The sequence below is a fragment of the Melopsittacus undulatus genome, chromosome 10 (genome assembly GCF_012275295.1).
Source record: "Melopsittacus undulatus isolate bMelUnd1 chromosome 10, bMelUnd1.mat.Z, whole genome shotgun sequence".
Classification (NCBI taxonomy): domain Eukaryota; kingdom Metazoa; phylum Chordata; class Aves; order Psittaciformes; family Psittaculidae; genus Melopsittacus; species Melopsittacus undulatus.
Window position 1 is genome coordinate 29,656,619 of NC_047536.1, and position 22,249 is coordinate 29,678,867.

At 41.9% G+C, this 22,249-nt stretch overlaps 1 protein-coding gene across 5 annotated transcripts in view; it reads left to right on the forward strand.

Moving 5' to 3' along the window:
- SULF2 (sulfatase 2) overlaps positions 1–22,249 on the forward strand; it is a 148,856-nt gene that overhangs the window by 123,771 nt on the left and 2,836 nt on the right. For 4 of the 5 annotated variants that reach the window (XM_031047015.2, XM_031047017.2, XM_005146719.3 and 1 more), the window contains exons 12-21: positions 6,660–6,867; positions 13,573–13,816; positions 15,683–15,779; positions 16,704–16,798; positions 18,778–18,837; positions 19,269–19,438; positions 19,892–20,034; positions 20,247–20,370; positions 20,962–20,992; positions 21,276–21,332. In XM_031047015.2, the coding sequence (XP_030902875.1) occupies positions 6,660–6,867; positions 13,573–13,816; positions 15,683–15,779; positions 16,704–16,798; positions 18,778–18,837; positions 19,269–19,438; positions 19,892–20,034; positions 20,247–20,370; positions 20,962–20,992; positions 21,276–21,332 (1,229 nt within the window). The remainder of the gene's footprint in view (positions 1–6,659; positions 6,868–13,572; positions 13,817–15,682; positions 15,780–16,703; positions 16,799–18,777; positions 18,838–19,268; positions 19,439–19,891; positions 20,035–20,246; positions 20,371–20,961; positions 20,993–21,275; positions 21,333–22,249) is intronic. The other variant, XM_031047018.2, reaches the window with a different exon arrangement.

The window sequence follows — 22,249 nt, forward strand, 5'->3', positions numbered from 1 at the left end:
TTTAGCAGATCATAGTATGATAATATTGCTAAATTGTGAAGAAAAATAGTTTGTCTTTTACAAATCCTTTTCATTTCCACAACTCTATGCCCAAATCTTACCCAAGTAGAATATCCCTTTAAATAGCATTTAAAATACCATTTTATAGCACAGTTTGCACAGGAGAACATTCAAAATGCAAACTTTGCACTTTGTTTCCTTCAGATATTCTGCGAATGAAAGGTTTGACACAGTCTTCCCTCTGATTGCTTTATGATGTACCGGGATCATGAAGGGATATTGTTTTGCAACTGGCATGAAGGTATCAGCAGTAAAAGCATGTCAGCCAGGTTCTCTGACATAGCATGGTATAGCAGTGATGAAAACTATTCTGATCAGTGTATGCTTTCCTACAGCTGTTCATAAGTGGTACCTCTAGACCATATGCCTGCCAATGGCTAACAGTATTTATTATTAGCCATTGCTTAGTACCAAGGGTGGAGCAGCAGAAAAAATTACTTATATTTTTCTCCTTTTCCTGAGGGCACTACAGCTTGAACTTATGTCAGCCAGACCTAAGAAATGAAGTCAGGTTTTATAAGGAATTTCTTTAAAAACTGAGCAAAAAGGTTTTGATTTATCTTTTGTGGTTGTCTGGTTTTGTACCTAGCAGAGATATCCTGGGGTTACTAAAGAATGTAAGTTCTGTTGATAAGTGAAGTGTATCAAGCCAGCTAGAGTCCAGATAATTTTAATAGCTCTTTAGGCAGATGGAGTTCCTGAATTCCAGTGTGAGTTGCACATGCTCAGCAACTTTCAGGATCAGGTTCTCAACCTGTGATTGCAACAAGAAATGACTTGTTGATAACTTCATACATTAAAAATTTTATCAGCCCTCAAACTGATAAAATTAGGAGGCAAAAAACCATGAAAATTAAAATAATGATGATTTATTAAGGCTGTTATTCAGGGATTGTCTTCCTTATCAGAGATTGTAATTAACAAAACTGTTTTCCTCCTTTAGCCAGAAATAGCCTATAATGATTTCCAGAGGCTGTTTTATTACGTGTTTTTTTGCTTGTTGTTGCTTCACAAAATGAAGGAATTTCCATTTCTTGTTAACTGGGATTTTTAAACTCCTTGCCATTACAGCAGTGGTTGTTGCAAGTAGCTTACCAAAATCTGTATCAATGTATAATAAACTCCCCAATTTTTTTACCTATCCCAGTATGAGAAGCAGTGTAGTTTAGTTTAGGCAACAAGCTGGAGGTCATGAGATTGGCTTCCGTCTCAGAACTGTTATGGACTCCATGTGGGACCTCAGACAAATTGATTCCCATTTTGGTGCTGCTGTTTTTTATCTCCACAGCTAATGTAATTTCTCCTTGGGCTGCACTCACTCCTTCTGCAGTACCTACCACAGCAGCTGGGACCATTTGATGCCACAAACCAATTATTACATTAATAATAAATGAATTATAATTGTAATCATAAATTTAACAGAATACCTGATTTTTCAGGTTGATTGTCCCACCTGCCTCGTTTCAGCTGCTGTTTCTGGCATTAAAAAGCACTCTCCACATTTTCTGTCAATAAATTGTTCATCTCTCTTAGAATTTTAAGGTTCAAGTGATCTGTAGTTTGTGACAACTGAACTTGAGCTGAGAGCCCAAAGGCCTAAATTGCCAAAAATGATGAGTCAGTGTAATGAAATAATGTCCAGTTAGAATGAAGACCAGGCAGTGCTATTTAGATATTGCATGACATAGAGGGAACCAGGATTTTGCTGCTGATAGATAAATTGGAAGAAGATGTGGAGAAACCCAAAGAAAATGTTAAAAGGTTAAGAAAATAATACCTGTTGGGAGGAGGTAAGGAACTGGGCATATTCTGTCCAAAAAATAGCTGAGGAGAGAGGAACCTGTTTGCATGAACCTAAGAGATGTTATACAGAAAACATGAGCCAATTATTTTCGGTCAACAAGGACAGAGAAGCAGGCATGTGTAGGAGACAAACAATGGGAAATTTGACTGTTAAGTCTGTAAGGATAAGCTGCCAGCAGAAGCAGTAGAACTGCCTTCTGTAAGGAATAGGCTTGCTTCTGTCTTTGGCTTTTGCTCTTTTGTCCTCATTAGCCCAATAAAAAGTAACACAAGGAGCAAACCACAACAAAGGAGAAGAGCTAAACTATAACTTCAACTGTTTGATGCTACATAAACTGTGACTGTACTGTTTCATACAAGGAAAAATGTATCCTTACTGCTCATAAATCAATTTAGACTGGAAGTCAGAATGTTTCTAGCCATCAAAGCAGCTTCTGGCTCACCATCCAGTGTGGCAGCAAGCGTGGGGTTCAGACAGCATCCGCATAAACTAAATAAAGGTGATGGATACTGCTGAAGTGTTTTTGTCAGGTTGCTGGCAGGGACAGAGGGCTTTATTATCCTGCAGAAACTTTGATTCCTAGAGGCTGTGTTCCTAAAACTGTTAGGGAGGGAGCCTTGCTGGCAGCTGACTGATCAGACAGTTTCACATTTCCCTTCTCTGTAGAAGGGAATGGAATCTCTTTCGCTTAACAAAAAGAGGAACTGATGAGACGCAGCATGGTGATTTAGGGCTCAGCTCTGAAAACTCTATGTTTCAACTGGAATCTTTTCTTAGCAAGGCTTGTGTGATCATCCCTTTTCCTCCAAAAAAAAACAATGTCAACTGAGAGAGATTCAGTGAAATGAGTGAATTGTAGGGAAAAAAATCCTACAGGGAAGGTCATGGCTATTTATTTCTGATTGGAGCCTCAAGTAATGACTTTGAATTAACATCTGTGATTGCTGTAGCAGTAAGAAGACATTGATGCACCATAATGCAAAAACCACTTCATGGTGATGGGGGCTGTGAAGGAAATAATGGGGTTTTGACACACTGAAAAATACAACATGTCTTTTTCTGCTGAGGGGTCATTAGCATGTTCAAGGTGAATAGTGTTAACTGGAGGAAAACAGGGCAGCTGTTCAGTCTACAACTGCTGCTGTTAAGATTCATGTTTCACAGATATTGAAGTCCTCATTTACTCTTGTGTTTACTCTTGTACATAGAGCAGTAGTTTGGGCTGGAGGGGAGAATATATGTTACCACCTGTCTTTCTTTTTTTTTTCACCTTTGCAGTATATCTTTGAAAAGACTTCTGTTCAGTAACACCAATTTCTCCATAAAACTAAAGCTCAGACTCTTCTGCTTTGCAGGCAAATAACTGAGGAGCATGTGTTGTGCAGTGGGAGGCAAGGTAGAGGATGGAGTAGAAATGTTAGAACAAGCCCAGCATAGTAGGTGGCAGAAAGCACAAGCACAGCAGCTAACTTGGCCTGCCCAAAGATGGTGGGAAACCTCCAGCTGGAAAGACTCTAATGATTAAATGAGGTGTCTGGAAAGTTTAGCACAACATGAGCTTGATGGACTTCAGGACATATTGAAAAAGCCATTTATATGATGGTATGAGTAGCTGTTCTGCAAGGCTTTGCAGGAGGAAAACAAGGGTCTTCCTTTGGATTTTTGATATGAGCTGGGAGGGAGATTGGGAGTTTGGGTTTTCCACTGACTTTTATGTATATGAAAGTGCCCTCCTTTTCCAGACTTAGCTCTTGTGAAATGTTATGAGCTATAAGACTTGAATTAGGAGCACATCTTTTGGCCTAATGAAAAAAAGACATGAAAAGTTAGGGGCAGGTGGTGAACTAAGGGCACTTTGTTTTCCTGACTGGCTGAGTTAATCCATATATGTAATTAAGTTTTGCTGCTGGATGGTTATCATTCATACCTGCGAGCCAAAGTATCTCTGGGGCACTCTAGAGTTCTTCATATAGCAATTTAATTATTTATGTGATTACCTCTTACAAAATAACTTAGTAGCTTCTAGGCTTTGACACAGGTTTCTGCATGATGGTATGCTGTGCAGTAGAAATGGATTTCAAATGCCAAAATTCACAACGCTTAAAGCTTCTTGACTGTCAAGCTGAGGTTTCCACAATTCCCTTGCAATTGCTGTCCTTTTTCTGAAGTTTGAAAGCATCCTGTGGAAATGACTGAAATTAATATAGACAATTTGCATTTGTACCTACAAGCAGACGGAGGGGGAGTTGTTGGACCCCAGATACATTCACACACATGCCCATAGCTATTCTGGGGAAAAAGTAAAAGCTTGAGACTTTCCTTTGCCCTTTCCCACCCCCCATGTGTTCAGTGTTTGCTTCTGGAGTCATTTATGTAGTTCTGCACTGCGGTTGTTCGGCAGTGGGCCAGTTAATGCATACAGCATGCCCTTCCAGCAAAGCCTTTAAGGTGTTTTCACTGTAGCATACAGCTGCCTTGGAAAGATTTAAACTGCACCAAAAATTAAAGGATTTTTTCCAGTTCACCTGGAGGGGAAAAAATGAGCATCAGTTTTCTTGACAGGAGATGAAAGAAATAGAGAAAAAATATTGTTGGGCCACACATCAGAGCACTTATTTACAGTAGTTCTCCTCATGGCATTTAACTTGCCCTCTGTTGAATCTTCATTTTTCATGTATCAGACACCTAAAGCATAGAGCTCTGCTGAGCAGAAAATGCAGTTTGTTCATATGCTTTTAAAAATAAGATTCAGGTGAATTGAGATGGGAAACAGCAACAAACATTTTTACATCTTGTTTTCATTGTGAAAGAAACCATTGCTTATTCTAGTAAATAACTTTTCCTGCAAACCTCACTCTGTGCATTGGTCAGTGTTAGGCATTTCTAAGAAATAATAAATTAAGGCTCAGCAATTTATTCTTCAAAGGCTGTTCTTGTTCTACACTGCCTCTAGGTAAATGTGTCCTGCTTGCCTGATGAGGACAGTCATGCAAAGATGTCTGATTCAGGTGTCTTTGTCAGTATCTCTCATTGATTTCCTATGATTCCTTGTACTGAAAGCTAAGCCAGGTTTATCTGCATCAGTGCAAAGTTTGGGTCATACAGGAGGTTGAAAACAGTATCTGCCCCTAAGAAGCAATTACACCCCTGGAGACTTGACATCCAATTGTGTGAGGAAATAAGTGGACAGAACATAAAACTCTCTTCATTTTAAATGAGAGGCTCTCCTGTGGACATAGATAAATCCACTGTAACTGTCCAGTTCACTTCTGACTCCTGTTAAATTCTGTAGTATAAAAGCACGATGATACTATTTTCTTGCTTTGCTGTCATGCAAACAATGGAGTGAACTTCAATGGAAAATGTGGGCTTTGTTGTCCCAGCCTGGGCACACCTCTATGGGAACTGAAGTGACTGAATCTCCCTTGTAGAGCTGCAGGCTGCAGTAAAATGCCATCTCACTTGGGAGCTGTTGCTGTTTTTCCTTCTGTTCTTTTATTTGGAAAATTTTCAATATTCCAGTGAGTCCTGGAGGCACAGACTTAGGATGTTGTAATAGGGGAAAAAGAGGAACGCCTCTCAAGACTCAGCAGAAAGCTCAAGTGTTTCTGAGGCACTCTGTTTAAAGCAGTAGCAACTGATTCTGTGAAGGGGGGGTTGCATGTCTCAAAGCCTAGCTCTGTAGCTAGCACTATGTTGGTAAATAAAGGACTAGGTGAAATTATTTCGTGATGTATCTGGGAAGTGGGTGGAATTTCTGTGCCAGATTGAAGGTGGCTGAAACTCCCTTGCCCTTGGCACAGCTCTGAGAGCAGCACACAGGAGCTATAAGCAAGTTACTTCAGGTTTTGAGTAACAGAAGGAGTTGGAGATTAGAGAGGAGATTCTCTGTATTCTTGAGTGGAAGAGGGAGGGGATTCTCACTTCGTAGGCAGCCAGTGCAGCTCACCATTGCTAGTCAGCCCAAGGGTGTTGGATGGGAAAACCTGCAAAGAGCAATATGGGGATAAATATGGAGACTCAATATGGAGCTGAACTCCTCTAATTACAGACTTCTTATAGCTGATCCAGCCATACCAACCCTTCTAAAGGTCAGTGAAGAGAAACAAGCACTTCTGCAGGGCAGTCCTGTTTCTTATCTCTTTTATATGGCTGCCTTAGGATGAAAGGAATTATAACCTGGAAGTAACTATTCCTCCTCTTTGATTGTAGAGTGAGTCTAAATACCCACCTCAGATCAGATCCTTTGCAGTAGAGGAATCCACAACTTGGATAAAATCATCCCACCACCAGGCATTTGAGGTAGAAAAGAGGAGACTCCTCCAAAAAGATTTTCCCTTCTTGTAGAGTATGGGATGGGGCTGAGATGAGGTGAAGGCCACAGGCTTGGTTTATTGGCATAATAGTGCCATAGATTCCTGTCAGCCTGACAAACACACTTGCTGATAAGCAAGGATTCTTTTAAAACCTGTGGGTAAGGCTTGAACCTCCTAGATTCATGCCACAGTTATTCTTATGAAAGTTGTCACTTGTGATCTCCATATTTTTACCTGTAGTACTGATTCTGTTAAGAAATTCCTGTTGTTCTGCCTCCAAGAAACAATTGGAAACAAATGGAAGTGTTGCAAAGAGTTCCTGTTTTGCCTGAAAACGGAAGAATACAAAAAATGTGTTTTGGTAGTAGGGGATAGATGAGCCCCAGCTTACTACACCGAGGAGTCTCTGATGGATTGCTGGAGCTCGCCATTAGACAAAGCACAGTTGGGAAGTTTTAATGACCAAATTTTTCTTCCAGAAATGGCAGTGTGTGGAAGATGCCAGTGGAAAGCTCAAGCTACACAAGTGCAAGGGAATGGCGAACTTGGCAGCTGCCAGCAACAGCAAAGGCACCTCCAATATTTTGCCCAAGTATTACAGCAGGAATAGTGAAGACTGCAACTGTGAAGAGAATGAATACAAGCTGAGCCACATTGGACGGAGAAAGAAACTCTTCTCCAAGAAAAGTAAGTGACCCCACTGTATCTTCTGTCTCTGCCTTAAAAAACTTAGGAGTTTGTTCACTAACACATGTAATTGTCCTGGTTTTCATAGGCATTGAGCTCTATCAGCATATTTACTGTGTAAGTTTGAAAGACTGTGTCTCATATTGGACAATTAGATTTGAAAATATCCCTGTCTGTGGGAAGGAGGAGTGTTTTGCTCCAAAAAAGGGTTCTGTATTTATGTCCTTCGAAGCTGGGGAACGCAGTACACACACTGAAGTGGCAAGCAGTCCATTGTTACATAGGCCATGAAACATGAGCTGTTTTACAGCAGATAGCCCAGTTTTCAGTAGCTGCTGCAAGGCTTGGAGCTGTTACTGCAGTAATTTATTTTTAATAAGGATGCGTGTGCTTTGTCACAGAAGCTGCTTGCTCCTAAAATCCTTTCCTTGTGCTCAGTCAGCAGAGACAAGGCTGACTTTTAACCAGCAATCACGTCCAAAGGGGATGACTGTTTCTAGTTTCCTTGGCACAGATCAGGTGCTTTTTCAGAAAACCCATTTCACTGGCTCTGGGTTAAACCTTAGTCAGACTAACATCTATATTTGAAGTACGTAGTCTAATTATAGACTAAAGAGGCAAATGGCAGCACAGAATTATTATTCGCTTGTAATACTTCTTTCGTCTCACTCCACAAATACAGAGCCTTAATTATTTAGCAGATTAGTCTTTCTGTATAATGACCTGGCACAAGCTTCAAACAGAGAGTTTAAATTGATTTTCTCCCATTATATTTGCCTTGCAAGCTGATTAGTACCTACTAAGCTAATTTTTAGTTGAAAAAAAATTATTGGTTCCAGGATGAAATTACTCAACTGTACTTGGGGTTTAACTGCGTGGTACAGCAGATAAACTTTAAATAACATTAGAACTTGCAGTTCTATTAACTCTTTTTATTTTTAAGTCATAGAGAAGAAAGTTGGGTCATGGGGAGTCAAATAACATAAGTAGATCGAAGGCACTTAAATGAGAAGAGGAAAACAATTTAAGTGGGGGTAACATAATGCTATCTGATAATACTTAACACTTAAGTATGTTTCATCAGTGCTTCCTAAACATTAACTAATTTTCACAACATCCAGGGGAGGTAGTTAAGTGTATAATTACATTTAGTTTATGTGTGAAGGAGGTGGAGATAAAAAAAGTGGATTTTGCTGCCTCTAGCAGAGGAATCAGTGGTGTTTATTTCCCCATATTCTGCTCAGAAGAGGCAGAGTTGGTACTACACCCTTCAGCTCATTGAACTGTAAGACATAAACTTAAGCAGCATAAGAGAGGGTCCTGTCAATCGTGTTCCCATGGCTTGTGTCTTGAGTAAAATAATAGACTCCACAGATGCTTTGGTTTTCCCTCTGCCCCCATCCAGGGTGTGCCATACAGTGGAAGGAGTTAGGTTGGAAATGTTGACAAAGACTCTTTGATTTGGTATTGGCTGTTCTTCTACATGCACTTACCTAATAAATGACATGCTGAATGGAAATGAGCACAAAGCAATACAAATCAAGGTACCACACCAAGGCTTTTCTGTACAGCTTACCAAGAAGGGTGGCTCACTGGCTTGTGAATGGCAAGAGGGGGACTTGGTTGCTCATAATGTATATTTGGATTTTTCTGATTTGTGATGAAGTGCAGCTGTGCTGGGTTGCATTGTTCTGAGGGCATCTTTGGAGTCGGCTACTCAATTTGGTGGATGCATGGGATCAGACTGCAGACATGTTTGAGTGTTGGTAAATGCTGTTCATCAGGCTGAACAATAGCTAAACAGAAAACAGAAGTTTCAGACTGGGTCACATCCACATTAATGCTTTAGCTCACAGCAACAGGAAACACCCTGATCGCTCCCTTCTGTCATGCACAATAGAGAAGGATTTGCAGAGAGCAATTTTGATGGATTCTAATCTACAGTCATTTGCAGAAAGCTAAATTGGATGCCCTGCTCCTAGGGTGCATCCAGCGTGTTACAAACCCAAATGGGGGTATGAGGATTGGTCTTTCAGAAAGATTAAAACCAGTCATGTGTAGTGAGAACGTGTGGTCTTAAGACCAGACTCAATTGCTGATAGAGGGGCTGGAACACCAAATGTTTTGATAAAAGAATTACTTTCTAATGCAAGGATGGTGCAGACCCATAGTCAGGTGCTCGGGTGCATTTAGCAGGCAACAGTGTTTTCTAAATTGAGTAAAGCCAGTTGCAGCACAGGGTCAGGGCCTGCCATTTGGGCCGTATACAGATACACAACTCACCAGCAAAGCTTTAACATGCTAGAAGCACATAGGCATTAGTGTTTGGTGTATCTGGATTTAGGTGTCAGGAATGTTTGCATCTCTGTATCCTCTTTATTTTTTTCTGGTTTTGTTTTTATAAGAAAGATGAAACAAAGCTTTGCGGTAGGAAGAAAGGTTAAAGTAATAGTGCTTAAAGTCTTTGGCTGTGTTATGGCCTGTTATGTTTTTCTTGCTATGTATTTAATTTCCTCATCCTGTGATGAACAAGTGCATGTGATTAAAGGAGTTATTAAGCTGCTTGTAAAGAAATGATGATAGGCCACACAGATTTGTAAACAACAAACAGAAGTGTGTACAAAGGGGCGAGTGCATCTTTATTCCAATTTTCATGTCATTCATTTTTCCTTTGAGGTGGTCTCAGTGCTGGAGCAAAATGACCTTCTTTGTCATTAAAAAGAAAAGAACTTCAGTTACTTTAAGGATAATGCATTTGAAGTGTAAGTTTTAATGGCACTTGTGAGAAATTAGATGTAAGAAGGTGGTTGCTATTTTTTCCTCTTTGAAATTTCTAAAGACACAGCTTCAGAACAAGATTTGTAAAGATCCTGAGGTACACAATGACTAAGAAAATACCTCTGAGCCTTCATCAGTCTTCCAAAATCCAGGATATTTCCAAAACTTTGACTCCAAAGTATCTGATTTTACTTTGGTGCTATATCAGAAAATGTTGCTTGCTACATAATTCTGGAAAACACATAGATGCTACATTGAGCAGGAATTCATGAGGCTGGTGCTGGGTATTTTCCTCATGGCACATGTAGAAGCTGCATCCTTGAAATTGGCTTACTCTATCATCATTGTGGTGCTGGAAAATGAATCAGGTCCAAAATACGTGCGTAGAGTAAGTGTCAACAGGGAAGAGCACGAGCTGGCTTCTGCAGTGCTCCTGCTTTGGGGAAAATGCCATACAGTGCTTACAGTAGGCTACAGTCTTCCCAGTTATCCCTGAGAGAATTATCATTTCCAAGTGATCTCAGTCTTACGTGATTGATTTGGTGGCTGCGAAATAAGTAATAAGGCTTGAGTCAGTTAAATATAAACTCAAAGGCTGGACATATTTATGTCTGATATGAAACTGGTGTTTTTATAATACAAGATTGTGTTGCTTTATTCAGCTAAATAATAATTTTGGATACTGCAGTTCATGCTTTCTCTAGACAGTGTTGAAACCTGAGATGCTACCAAAAATAGGGGTGAAAAATCATAGAATCATCAAATAGTTAGGGTTGGAAAGGACCTTAAGATCATCTAGTTCCAACCCCCTGCCATGGGCAGGGACACCTCACACTAAACCATGGCACCCAAGGCTCTGCCTTGAACACCGCCAGGGATGGAGCATTCACAACCTCTCTGGGCAACCCATTCCAGTGCCTCACCACCCTAACAGTAAAGAATTTCTTCCTTACATCTAATCTAAACTTTCCATGTTGAAATTTTAACCCATTACCTCTTGTCCTATCACTACAGTCCCTAATGAATAGTCCCTCTCCAGCATCCCTATAGCCCCCTTCAGATACTGGAAGGCTGCTATGAGGTCTCCACGCAGCCTTCTCTTCTCCAGGCTGAATAGCCCCAACTTTCTCAGCCTGTCTTCATACTGGAGGTGCTTCAGCCCCTGATCATCCTCATGGCCTCCTCTGGACTTGTTCCAATGGTTCCATGTCCTTTTAATGTTGAGGATACCAGCACTGCACACAGTGCTCCAAGTGAGGTCTCACGAGAGCAGAGTACAGGGGCAGGATCACCTCTTTGGACCTGCTGGTCACGCTTCTTTTGATGCAGCCCAGATGTGTTTGATGCAATCCAGTGTGTTTTTTCTCTCTAGACCATGGTATAATCTGGCCCAGAGCAGAATGCTTTCTTTGAGGCTCTAGCAAAGACCAGTGTGCTTGTCAGGTGGCCCAAGAAAGCATAACTGGCTGTGTGGGGCATGGAAATATGGCTTGCTCAGGTGTAAATTGCTCCTGACTCAATTCTGAGGATACAGCTGCTTAGCAGTGCCATCTCTCACACAACTGGCTCCTGTAAGAGCAGAGGAAGAGGCATCAGGACTCACAGTTTACCAGAGCCAAACTTTAATAACTTGAAAAAGGGAGTAGAGGTGCTTTGGGCCAAATATTTAAGAGCCCTAGATCTGCTTTATTTGTGGCCTGTGTATCCAGGTAATGAATTGGAGAGGAAAACTTAAACCTGGGGGAGGATTGACTAATAAGTAATTAGAAGCTGGTATTTATGCCTGCAGTGCACTTTGCAGGTGGGAGAGCCCAGCACAGATGGGTATTGATTTTATTAAGTATTCTAGCCATTTCCTCTGAAAATGATGGAGTTTGATTCTAATGACAGCTCCGAGTCAGCACTATGGGGAGCACATTGGGATGAGGCGATACACCAAATCCTTCCTGACTCACTGGAGCTGCCCCACTCCAGACCAATTTGTTGGTTGGGAGGCTGGGTTAGTTTGGCTGCATGGGAGGAGGAACTCTTGGCTTCAGTTCTGCAGGGACGTGTGTAGACGGCAGTTCCCTGCAGGTATCTGCTGAGGTCCAGCATGCTGGATTGGCCTATTAGACTTGGAGGGAAGCTAAATTGTGAGTTGGCTGAGCTTAACAAGATGAAATGAGGGAACAATTAAAGAAGTGGGAGTTTATATATTGAATATAATTGTTAGGGTGTAGCTTTTTGGAACTTCCTCCTCCTTCTGAAAAGATGGGTGTTTCCTTCTTAGTCAAATGTTTCCTGAATGGGTGCCTGAAATAGGGTTGGTCTTTTGGGGTTTTTTTTCCCCTTCAGCAGTGACTCACCTGGCTTAATATCAGCAATAAACTCTGAACCACAGGTGGAAAATGTGCAAAGCCAGACAATCCAGCTGGTGTTCCACTTTCTGTGTGTGGCACTGACAAGAATATAGTGTTTGGACCAAATTCAGGTGGGAGGAGATGTTTATTTCTCTTCCCACAGTCTGCAAAATGGCTTTTGAGACCTTGCGATCTATTTGGAGTTAATGTGGGGCTTCTTGAACAAAATCACTCTGCATTAATGCCAAAGCATTCCAGTTGACATGAATATGTCTTTTGTCAATGTAGGTTGTTCAACCTCCCATTCCTTTTTCTCTGCTTGTTTTGCTGGGGAGATTATCTCAGTGAAAGCTGGCTTTTCTGTGGAGTTTGGGGTTGCAAGAAAGATTGGTCTTTGCAGTTGGTGCATTGGTAGAATGCTCCCCTTACAGCTTGGATAAGGAGGTCCTGTCTGGTGGGATGTGTGGTGGGTTTCAGCTCTGTGTGAAGGGGAGGTGACCAGAAGCACCACGGGACTCCATTGTTTCCAGCAATGCCTTAGATGGTTCCAAGCCTCATGTAAGGAGCAAAGACCCAGGGACTGGGCAGGGAGAAGCGAGGTGATGGTATTTAATCTGTACTTCTTTGTCAAGGAAGGAGGTGATTATGCTTACTGCAATGAGTGACTCAGCAGTCAAGGGCAGTGAGCAGGAAATAAAGTCAGAGATACGGACCCTGTAATACAGCAGGGAAGTTTACATACGGATTTAGACTCCATAACCAGGATATACATTTGCACCACTCCAGACCAAACAGAAGAGGAGCTCTGGGGATTTGGGCGGGGTCAGAGAACTTTGGCAAGCAGTGATGGGGAAAAGATGAGTGAGAATCTCCTGCTGTGTAGTGACAATTCATAGCAAATGTTTCCTTCAGCCTTTGGGCTGCAAGTGCAGAGAAGTTGGCAGGAGTGCATAGCACTGGAGGGTGGTGTGTTGTGTAGATACTGACTGGTTTGCGCATTAGGAACACACTTGGAAAGAAAAGAATTGGATGTGGCTAAAAGTAAAGGTTCAGATATTAATCCCTCCTCAAGCAATCAAGCATCTTACTTCGAAAATGAGCATAGAATTGGGCAAAGGCTGAGGCCGAACACTGGGAGTGCTTGGGACAACCTCAGGAAAGTGTTGCAGGTACCCTTGTGTGGAGCTGGAGAAAACAGAAGAGAGCTGCTCTGTAAGGGTGACCTCAGGCCTTGCAGTCCTGACTGTCGCGGTTACTTGTTAAGGCGTGACTGCCATCTAGTGACTCTGCGGGGAAGAGCACGCTCTCGAAGTGATGGGAGACAAGGACGTTTTCTTTCTCCTCAGCCATCCTTGTGCATTTGCGTTATATCTGCCCTCTCATGCCCCAGGGTATGCGTCTAATTCTACAAAAGGTAATGGAGCAGCAGGCTCAGAGGGCAGCTGCAAGAAGCACCATTTGTCATCCAGTTAATTCTGAATGTAAGAGTATGGGCTGTTTTTTCCTCCCCAGAACCACAAAGAGGACCAAATTGTAACATGATGTTTCTCCTCCTCTTAATCCCTTCACTTGCTTTTCCATGCAGAATACAAACCAAGTTACGTCCGGAATCGCTCTATTCGTTCTGTATCTGTTGAGCTGGATGGAGCTGTTTATAATGTGGGTTTGGAGGATGGATACCAACCTGTCATACCAAGAAACATCACCAGCAGGCACAGGATGCAGAGGGCTATTCTTCGTGAGGAGGAAGATAAAGACATGGGGGAGTACAGCGGCACTGGTGGCATTGCAGAGTACGCAGCCCCTAACCTGATAAAAGTGACCCACAGGTGAGTGCACATGGTGTGTTTCTAAAAGCTTTTGCTGCCTCAGTGGCTGCTTTGCAGAAATGGGTGTGTGAGCTTGTGATCAGCATCTTGTGTCCCTTGTGGATATCGGGTCCAGCTTCTGTAAAATTCTTATTCTCATCTGTACAACAGCTTTTGGTTGTGGTTTAACTTTGTCATGTACAAAGGAGCAGGAAGCTTCTGAAGAGCTAGAGCAGTGCTTTTGTGTCTTCTGCACTTTGGAGACCACAGTGGCTGAGCAATGCATGATTCCAGTGAGAGCAAGCAAAAGGTTGCAGCAGTTGTGTGTACACTGGTGTGAAACCAGGAAAGGCTCTGCCAATGGACCCAGTGTGCAGTGAGTCCCCTGGCCTGCTTGAGGAGCAAAGGCTCAGACTGCAGCATGACCTGGTTTCACGTCACTGACACATGAGATTCTTTGTATTTCAGACACCAAATTGATTCTCAGGGAGGAAATAGCCTCTTGCAGCTTTCTGCAGAGCAGTGCTAGGAAAGGAAAATGTGTATTGTGAATGAAGTTGAGGAACCAGGAGCATTGGGAAATGAAACATATTGAGAGAGAGGTGGGGAAATGTCTGGATTCTAATAGCTAAAAACCTTTTGCTCAGTGTGCAAGTCCAGGGGCTGATGTATCTTCAGCTGTGCTTTATTGGTTTAGTCACTGTTTCTGCTTGTCATTTATCAGGATACCCACCGATTATTGTTAAATGTATTAAATTGTTTAATGACTTGCTCATGGAGACATGCTGGAGCCAGTCATCTCTGTGCAAATGGGTGGGTTCCATTTGACTTTGTCAAAGGGTTGACAGGGTTAGAGACTCCCTAATATGAGGAAATGCACTGGGGAGATTCTCGTCAGAGAATTGGTCCTCTTCCTTACCCCAGCTCTCAGGAGTGTTCAGCACTCATAGAGCAATAGTTGTGCTTTTCCTCTGGAGGAAGTTAAATTGACTTTTTGCCGCTTTAGTGGATGAATCCCAAACCCATAGAAGGAGCTGTCAGGAGCATTGTGCATAATACATGAGAAGTCCCCAGAACACTTGAAGGAAAGGTGGTAGTGGGACAACACGGGTGAGATGGTGTACAGAACACAAAGGAGTATTGAAAATACTCAGCTTTAACTGAAAAAAGCATTCAAAATGAGCACATGGTCATTTGTTGACTTCTTGGGTAAATCTGTCAAGTGCTTGGTTTTGTGTTAGTTTGTGGGGCTTTTGAGGTTGGTTGTTTCTTGGTTTTATCACTGTTTGGTGATAATTGCATTGGCAGTTGGTTAAAAATAAGGAATTGTCAGAGGATTTCCTGCCTTTGAAGTCAGGAAATATCTTTGCAAAAATTATCCTTCTTATAGGAAACAGCAAAATTTCTATTCCCCCCCTCCCCTCCCTTTCTGGTGCAGTAATGCATCTTATGAAGAAGTACTTCATCCTTGCCCCTACCTCTCATACCCTCATCACTTAATCATGCCCCAGGAAATTGCTTTGGAATAATGCTTTCAGTGCTTGCTAGTTACTAGAGATTGTTTATGTAGACAGCCTAATGAATAAGCAAGATCTCTGTGCAGCCCAATTTCCATACAGGAATTAAGCAGCCAACAGGTCCTGCTGGATAGGAATATTCTCCTTGAATTTTTCTCCTTCTGACAAATTTCCATGGCAACTCAACCCCAAACCCCTTCCCTGGCTCACAGCACACCCTGGTTCTCCTGAATGAACACTGGTGTTTTGAATTCTGCATGTCATTTCCAATCTGGCTTCTCATCTCTCCTGGAGCTGTGTTATTAAACCAGCTGTTCATGTTGTTTGTGTGTAGCACTATAATAATCATTGTTTGCTTTTCGCTGCCAAGGTGCTATATCCTGGAGAATGATACCGTTCAGTGCGACACAGATCTGTACAGGTCGCTGCAAGCTTGGAAGGACCATAAACTCCACATTGACCACGAGGTCAGTGGTGTTCACAGCTGTGCCTTTTCAGGGTGGGCTTTTTTAGCCTAGGTGTCTATGGGCTGACAGAATCATGCAGACTTTGTGTATGTGTGTGTGTGTGTGTGTGTGTGTGTGTCTGGGTGTCTGCCTCCAGGTGTCTTTGTCCCTCCCTGGAACCTTGTGACCTTGCTGGTTGATTTCAGGATAGATAGTTTAGAGATAATGAATTGTTATTACAAGTTTGTGAAGACAAGATGCTGAATGGAGGAGAGCGCTGCAGCTGAAGGGAGAGCTGAGAAATCTCAGAAGCCTTATGAGATAAATGAGAGACTTCTAAAGTGTCCCCATCCTGGGGAAAAATTCATCTGGATCTTTTTCACATCTTATTAGCCCTGCTCCCCAGTGCACCTTCAGCTGCCAAATGGAAGCCCAAGGGAAAGGGAGCTTCACTGGTTTCGGTGCTTCTAGATTTATTTTGCTTGCTTGTGTTTTTCTTAACCCTTGCACTTTGGAATGGGATTGGTTGGTTTTAGGCTTGTGAATATGAAGACCCAGAAGATACTTTTCCCTGTGAAATCTGCCTGTAAAACTTCATTGACATCTTTGTCATTAATATTTCTCCCCTTGCAAATGTGCTGTAGAGCACAAGAGCAGGAGCCACAGTGGAACCAGCAGTGCCTGCCTGACTGAGGCTCTCTCCCCCCATGCTCCCAATGCCATGTTCTGCTGTCACAGGCAGTAATCCCAGCAGCAAAAGGTGCCAATGAGGCTCCCTCCTGCTGCAGTTGCCTTTTGGAAAGGAGGATAATCTGTTTGTCAGTGGTGAGAGTCATGGAAGGAGGTGAAGAGGAAGCGTTTGGTGACACAAGGATGGGATGGAGCAGGTCAGGGTAAGACTGAATGGGGAGGTGTTGGTTTCACTGTGTCTTTACTTTGGTTTAGATTGAAACTTTGCAAAACAAAATAAAAAACCTGAGGGAGGTGAGAGGTCACCTGAAGAAGAAGCGACCGGAGGAGTGCGATTGTAACAAGATGAGGTATTGTGCACTTCAGAGTCATTATTTGTAGGGTGCAACTGTTTGTCGTCACAGGAGAGATTGGAGTCTGTTTTGTTAAGTGGTTGCCTACTTACTACACTCATGGAGTGCTTTCTGGGGAGCTGGAACACAGCACGAGCACAAAGCCCACCTCTACCAGCAGGAGCTTATTTTAAGCTGTGGTTTGTTCCTGAAATCTTGCTTTCAACAAGGGCAGTTTGTCAATATGGAGCAGAGTTAACACCGATCTCTTTTAAAAGAAGGGTGTGTAAAGCATATGGGATAATGGTGTGGGAAGATGGGAGAATTTCTTCCATTTGGGTTTTTCAGAGCTGGATGTGTTACCTCCCAGGATGCCACTTCTGTCATTGGTGTAAGAGAATGAGATTTTGAGCATAGCACTGAAGTTCTTAGACCTCATATTTTACAGACATGAGGTAGTACATGGTGGCTGTAGTCCATATGGATTCTGCAGTACAGCTTCAGCAACAGGTCACTAAAATACAGAGAATGTAATTTTTTGGGTTAGGCCAAAAGAACCCATGGCAAAAAGGGTTTAAAATGAAATCAGTAGTATTCTAAATCGCAAATCTCCCAAAAGTTAACATTATCTTACAACCCACTGCTTTCAAAGCTGATATTAACAACTGAGTTTATTTAATACCATAAAGATGAAGCTGTTGTTATGGTGAATGGCTTATAGTAAATTTCAAGAATGCTACATTTCTCAGGCCCAATACAGGAAGCACTTACACTTGTGCAGAGCATTGTTAAGGTGAATAATGTAGTTAATCACTAGAGTTATAGATGTTTAAGTGTTTGCAGAATTGCATCAAATTGGGTTTTAGCATTTAGGATTTGTTAATGGAATAACCAGTGTGTGTGAGAGATAAAAAATTGACTGCAGCCAGTTCTTTAATAATCTTTGTTAATTTTCTGTATGGATTTAATGTATTTAATCTGCCAGGAGCATTCATAATTTAAAGGATTTATTTTGTTTTGGAGGGAATTTTAGTCTGACCTTTTACTGAGTTCTGATGTTCTCTTTAGAAAATAACATTCACTGGACTTAGTTTGTCTTTGCTGATATGTGCGGGGAGTAACTTCATCAGTCAGAAGGTGGTGCCAGTGACTGAAGCTGCTTTGTCCTTTTTTAACCTTGGAAATTGCACAGAAAGGAAAGTTGTGCAAAATCTTGTAGGAGTTTTTGTAGACAGAGCCAAACCAGTGGAGCCGCCCAGCTAGGATGGGGATGTCTGCTCATACCTCCTGAGCTCACAAGAGGTCAGACTCTGCTGTTGCTGGGACAGTTCCATGTATCTCGTTAAAGTTTTCCTGTAAATTCTAGCTGGTAACAATGGAGGAAAAACCCAACCCTATGAAGTACAGCTGGTATTTAAATTCTTTCATTCAGAGGGAAAATGCCATGAGGGTGGTGTGAGCTTGTCATTTTATCCTCTGTACTAATCAGTGACTGTTCAGTTGAGGAAATGTTGTAACTAAATTATAAAGCTATTAATTTTATCTGCCTCGTGTAAGGAAACAAGAACCGATGACAACTAAAATCGAAAATTGTAGCTGGATTATGTGGACACCTGTTGCAATACAGCATCAGAGCACCAGGTGTCGCTGTGCGCAAATGAGCTAAGGAGGGAAAGCGGTGTAAGGCTCACAAGTGCATGACCCGGTCTAGCCAGGCAGCTTTGTGTTCATTGAATCACAGAATGGTTGGGGTAGAAGGGAGACTGAAGAGCACCCAGTTCCAACCTTCTGCCGCGGGCAGGGACACCTTCCACTAGACCAGGTTCCTCAAAGCCATGTCCAGCCTGGCGCTGAACACTTCTTCCAGGGGTGGGGCATAAATTAAAGGGAGAAGTGACACTGGCTTCAATCTGCTTCAGCTGCACTGTGATGGGGTGGTACAAACAGGAGCAGTTGCTTTTCTGTTGTTCATCACCCATGCTCTTTTTATTTTACAGTTACCATTCCAAACACAAAAGCAAACTGAGGCACAAGGGATCTAGTCTTCATCCTTTCAAGTAAGTGAAGGTCTGTCCCTTTGAAAGAGGAAATGCAAAGACATTATTACCATGTTGTCCATGCACTCCAGTTACAAACTGAGTAAAAGTAGTAGTATTTCATTTCTCCTGTATTAAAAAGAAGAAACACGCAAAAACCTACAGTGGAACACAAGCCCATGCTGAAATGCTTGTGAATTCTGAGGTAAGATTCCTTGTGTGGGAAATGCTACAGCACAGATGTCAGACAAACCTATAAGCTCTTTTGGCTGAATTGGTTTTTATCTGTGCCATTGAATTGTGGAGTCATATGCAGAGCCATTTGGAAGCCATTTAATTAAAAGCTACTGGTTCATTCTTTTCCTCAGAGCAGTTTGTTATCTGTCTGCTTCATCATTTTTGGTGTGTCCAAGCATAACTGAGCTGCACGATCTCCTGTGTCCTGTGTGCAGGAAAGCCCTACAGGAGAAAGACCGGCTGTGGCTGCTTCGAGAGCAAAGGCGGAAGAAGAAGCTGCGCAAACTGCTTAAGAGAATAAAGAACAATGACACCTGCAGCATGCCTGGTCTGACCTGCTTCACCCATGACAACCAGCACTGGCAAACTGCTCCCCTGTGGACATGTAAGGATACTTTATGTAATGGGTAGGCTGGGCTAGGATGCTGGGTAGTAGAAGTTACCAGTCTAAGTTCTGTAGCCAAAGCTAGGAAGCCTACCTCATAGTAAATAATCTGTTTCAGTGTTAGTGTTATGCTTGCACAAAAGGCAACTGAGTTAAAAAGAAAACCAACTGCTAATAAAAACCTTAGAGATGATGCTGTGAACGGACAATTATGTGTAGGATTGTAGGATCTCATTGTCTGGAATGTTTCCAGAGAAGCCAGGGGAAGCACCTTGCCAAGTGAGGTGTGCACAGAACAAGAAGCTGATGCCAGAAGGCATTCTGTACTTCAGAGCTCAGGAGTGGGAGGAAGAGTAACTGTCCATGAGTAAATACCATAAATGGAAAGGCATTATAAACAGTGCTAAAGACAGCAGCATGTAGCTCATGTTTTTGCAACTCTTCAATTTGCAGTGGGCCCTTTCTGTGCCTGTACCAGTGCTAACAACAACACATACTGGTGCCTGAGGACAATCAACGAGACTCACAACTTCCTGTTTTGTGAATTTGCTACTGGATTTTTGGAGTACTTTGATCTCAATACTGATCCATATCAGGTACCTGATAAACAGCTCAAGAAATACATCATTGTTCCTTATTGATGATAAATTGAAATGGCATGGTAATGGTGGAGGACGTAGTGAAGGCCTAATTCATTTAATGTAGCATGATTTTGGCTTCTCTCCTGTCACAGATAAACCACGTATATTCCATATATGAAAGATACTAGAGAACAACAGTTACTAATGATAATTTCTATTTATTGCAGCTAATTAATGCAGTGAATACATTAGATAGAGACATTCTCAATCAGCTGCACATCCAGCTCATGGAACTGAGAAGCTGCAAAGGGTATAAACAGTGCAATCCAAGAACCAGGAACATGGATCTGGGTATGTGCCTCTCCTAGTACACTCAAAATGGGGCTCTTACTTACTGTTATGAAACTTCACGTCAGTCAAAACGATTTTAATATTTATACTGGTAATGTCCTGCTGGGGCTGGTGGCTGCATGCTCACACTTCTGTATTTGTTCACTCTGATGTAATGTTTCTTAAATTAAGAATGATACTGAAACAGGTTACTGATGAGTACTGCTACTGGGGATGCAGGGAAAAGAGATGAGGAAGGAACAAAACCCAAGTCCACCAAAGCCCTAAGTATAATTTTGGGTTTTATTTAGTACCTGCAAGCACCCAGAGCTGTATATTTTGAGATCAGCAAGTTTTGGCAATTAAAGACACCACTGAAGGTCATTTACAGAAAAGTTTTCAAGACTCCTTTCCCAGTTTACAGCCTCTTTTGCCTGGAATAAAGGATTAAATGTGAGAATTAAAGCTCCAGTTACCATGTATGGAAATATTTCTCAAGGCAGTGATATTAATCTGTTACTATTCTTAGGTCTATTTTATGTTGTATGTTACCTGATAACTTACTCTGTTGCAGGCAATGGTTAGTAACACTGTTAATTTTTCTTCACCTAGGACTTAAAGATGGAAGCTATGAGCAGTACAGGTATATTAAATTATTATTCTTTAAGTACTACCTTCCTGCTAAAAGATTAGGGGTGGGATCAACAACCCCCTGGATGGACACTGCCTGGAATGGCAGTTGTGAGATCTTTCCAATCCAGTTACTTGGAAACACTGGAGCTGGTTCTGTTTCAGTGTTACAGCATGTTCTGATCTTTATAGTCAAAATTCAGGCTAAACTCTTCTTTCCTCACTTTCAGACTGTAGTGCTGGTGGGCTTCTTGGTGATGGTTAACTTTTTTCTCCTTTTGCTGCTTGAAAACTAGGCAGTTTCAGCGTCGAAAGTGGCCAGATGTGAAGAGACCATCATCTGCCAAGTCACTGTGAGTTGGGAGCAGTTCACAGAAAGCATTGCCTTTTACTTACCTGCCTTCCCTTCCATTCTGTCTGTGCATGCAGCACCGCTTTTAACATAGTTATCTCTTCTTCTGGAATGCTTAAATGGGAAATGATACTGCTATCATATAGTCAACTACTGCTGTACAAAAAAACTTGGTGCATGTTCTGCGAGCAGCAAGAGCAAGGGCAAATGAGCAAAGGTGGATGCTCAGCTCAAGAACCCAGTTGACTGTCATTCAAATTTTCAGACCATTATGTTGGTTTTGTCTAAATGCGAAGTTGTAGCAGCTGCCTCGTGGTGTTTCACACCATCCAGAAAGAACAAAACTCAATAATTTCTCAGAGAGAGGATCATGTATTTTCTTGCTATTTATCCAACCACAACAGAGCACAAGTTAGAACAGGGAGTAGACTACAAGACAGATCCGTACCTTTTGTTTTATTCTGACATCATACTAAAATCTAAGTTTGCTTTTTACTCACTTCTTAACTACCTTTTAAGATTTGATAATACTGTTTTCAACTTGCTGAGTTCAAAGGTGAGATACGCATTTAAAGATGTAAAAAACAGTGACCTTTGCCATGCCAGTTACTGTCTCTGAATCTCTTCTTCAAAAGAAGGTTGAGCCATCAGCTCTTTAAAAATCATGAGGTGCTCTCCAATCGTGCAGTGAAAAAAGATGCACAGATACCTCAATAGGCAGAGCTTGGCATTCCCAACTTGCCAGAGGATTTGCTCATTTAGCAGTAGTATCTTTAATTGAAGAGACCCAAGACTGGCTTTAGAACTAAAATAAAGTTAGAATTACTGAGATACAAGTTTTGTACAGGGTGAAGTTTCAAATATAGTTGGACTGTTTCTGTGATATACCTGCTGTAATTTTTAAAGGGGTCCATAATG